Genomic DNA, 2840 nt, shown 5'->3' with positions numbered 1-2840 from the left:
GAGCAAATGCCAGGAATCGGAGGCCGACCCCATATTCCCGATGTGACTCAAGCAGTTGTCGTCAGCATGTCTTCGACCCGTTCAACCAGCTACTTGGGCTCTCGGCAAGGTAGAGGCTGTTATCCACCCGCAGCCTCACTGAGCAATGTCCCTTGTATCGTTACTTGAGAAGCCAATGGGGAAACAAGCCCAACACACATAGGTTCACTCGAATATATATATATATACATTGGATGAGTGCCCATAAAGACGCAAAACAGCAAGCCTTATCTCGGCGACTATAATCAAGATGCTGTCCCGACTCATCACTTCGTCGTTGGTCCTGGGGCTGCTCTCTTCAGTCGTCACCGCGAACTTCTACCCAATTACGGGCGTCAAGGTCCAAGGCCAGAATACACCTCCACGACGGAATATCAATGAGCTACATGCAGAGGCTGGTCCCCAATGGTGCAGAACCACCCAAGCCCGCTTTTGCACACAGCACGTCGTCTAACTCTTCTCAAGGGATTTGTACATCCAGGCCATTGCGGCCATGCAATCCGCTAAGTCTACAGATCCATTGTCTTGGTTCCAGCTTTGCAGTATGATTCTCTCCAGGCCAGTGCATTTGTCAAGTTGACTAACCCACCTGTGATCAGGTATTCATGGAAGTCCGCCGATCGCTTGGAACAACACCGCAGCTGGAGACAGCAGCCATCCGGGATATTGCGCTCACGCTGTACGCATCTGCCTCAAGGGATCTTAATAAGAAAACAAAACTGACCTTGATATAATAGGAAGCCTTGTTCTTGCCATGGCATCGGCCATATATCGCCACCTTTGAGGTAATTGGCCCCGATTCGCCTATAACGTCTCAATCTCGGCTCACCATTGTAACAGCAATCGTTGGTCAATCATGCCAAGGAGATAGCTCGGCGGTATCCAACCAAGGATCGAGCGCGCTACGTGCACGCCGCGGAGATCCTTAGAACGCCGTTCTGGGACTGGGCCGCGAACCCTCAAGTGCCCAAATCGACTGTTCCCAGCACTTTGAAAATTAACACCGCTCATGGGCGTCGTTCGGTTAAAAACCCTCTGGCTGGTTATGTATACCCGAAGGATGCGCTGAAAGGCGCTTTCGGCGAGTTTAAGCCCACGCCCCGAAATCGGGTGGGACGCTGCCCACCTCCTAAATCATTTCCCCAGTCGGCCAACCAGCTATTTCGAAGGGATAATCTGAGGGAACTTGTCGTAAGTCCAAGGCCTCGAATATGCTGTCATTGAGAGTCGCAGTATATGCTAAAGCTAGTAGTACAATGCTTTTATTTACTCGGAGACGTTCGAAGAGTTTAGCTCCACTGCTGGACCTGGTACTAGCGTTGAACAAGCACACAATCTGGTCCATAACTCTGCAGGTTGTGGACAGACAATGGGTGATCTCGCATACGCTGCCTACGACCCCCTCTTGTAAGCCTCTACTTTTGTAAAGTAGTTTTGAAGTAAAGCTAACGTTTTAACCAGCTGGCTGCATCATACAAACGTAGATCGACTATACGCTCTATGGCAAGCGGCTCACCCCGATAAGAGCGGTCTCACCACCCCCTATAAAGGAAACGCTCGGTTTACAACGCCAGATCACTCCTTGATTAGTCCCGATTCTCCGTTGACTCCATTTTACCTCCCAGGCGACCGACCACACACTTCAAATACTGTCCATTCCACTTACGACCTTGGATATACATACGAAGGCCTTGAAAAGGACGCAAAGAAAGTGGTCAACCAGAAACGAGACGAGTCCACGCAGGCCACAGAGCGATCCCCCGCTAGGCTTGGATACCAGCAAGACAAATCCAGCCTCAACCCACAGGATCCGCAGATTATCGTTTTACAGGCGACTTACACAATCTACCCGCAACCCACCCATCTGCCGCAGCTACCTGCGGAAGAACATAAACGACGTGCCAGGGGCAAGATCACTAACCTCTACGCTAGCCCGGCTCACAAGAAGAAGAGAACAGTTCATCGGGCCCACGTCAACTATCGTGTCGAGGAACTGCCGGATCGCCCCTGTGTCATTGATGTGTATCTTTGCGGATTCTTCATCGGCGATATCGTCGCTTTGGGCCACCCTCACAAAGGATCTCTTTCTGCAGCCGTGCCTCTAAATGCAGCCATTGAAACCTGCAATAAGCGGGACATTAAGCCTGAAAATTATCACACCAATATCGGCTTTGTTATCACGACGGTAGGTTGATCACCTGTACCACCCCAGCTCAATTTGATTCGCGTCATTCGAGGCTCTCGCGGCTGCAAGGTATCTGACTCGTGGGCATAGGCCAGCGGCAGGAACGTCCCGCTTTCCGAGGTCCCAAGCCTGAAGATGGAACATGAGACTTTGTTGGAAATTCCGGCAGCGAAAGAGGGCGATTTCCCTACAATCCGCCACCGGAAGAAAAAACCCGCTCCCGTGAAGCAGTATAAGCCACCGCAGCCCAAACCACCGCAGCATAGCGCGGAAGAATACATCACGACATACCCGGAACAAACCTCGTCGTACGAAGCGCAGCCCTCGGATAGTTATAGTAGTGATGCACACGAGGAATACACCACGACGTACCCAAAACAGACCGCGTCATACGGAGGCCACCGAGCGCAGCCCTCGGATGGTGGACGACGAGGCCGGTCACAGAGAGGCGGGTATTAAGACTACTGCGTTCGATCATAAATGCTTCGCATCTAGAGACTGGAAGAGGGACACCAGGGGTGTAACATTGAGCCTCCTTCATCATCCATTGTAATTGGAGCGCTTCAGTTAGGCCACTAGTATTCGGAGCAAGACCAAGCATGCAATATGTAGCTTG

General features: G+C 51.5%; 1 protein-coding gene across 1 annotated transcript; it reads left to right on the top strand.

Annotated features, from left to right (window-relative positions):
* Positions 1-289: 289 nt before the first annotated feature.
* Positions 290-2233, top strand: HRG_02788 (tyrosinase; the record flags this gene model as incomplete). The annotated part of the gene is made up of 7 exons (XM_044861259.1): positions 290-447; positions 505-581; positions 639-718; positions 777-824; positions 880-1230; positions 1292-1446; positions 1501-2233. The coding sequence occupies 7 exons, from the start codon at positions 290-292 to the stop codon at positions 2231-2233; spliced, it is 1602 nt and encodes a 533-aa protein (XP_044722285.1).
* Between the last annotated feature and the right edge of the window lie 607 nt (positions 2234-2840).

Source organism: Hirsutella rhossiliensis (genome assembly GCF_020360975.1).
Source record: "Hirsutella rhossiliensis strain HR02 chromosome Unknown scaffold00003, whole genome shotgun sequence".
In the NCBI taxonomy this organism is placed as follows: Eukaryota; Fungi; Ascomycota; class Sordariomycetes; order Hypocreales; family Ophiocordycipitaceae; genus Hirsutella; species Hirsutella rhossiliensis.
This window is presented reverse-complemented; position numbering and strand designations above follow the sequence as displayed.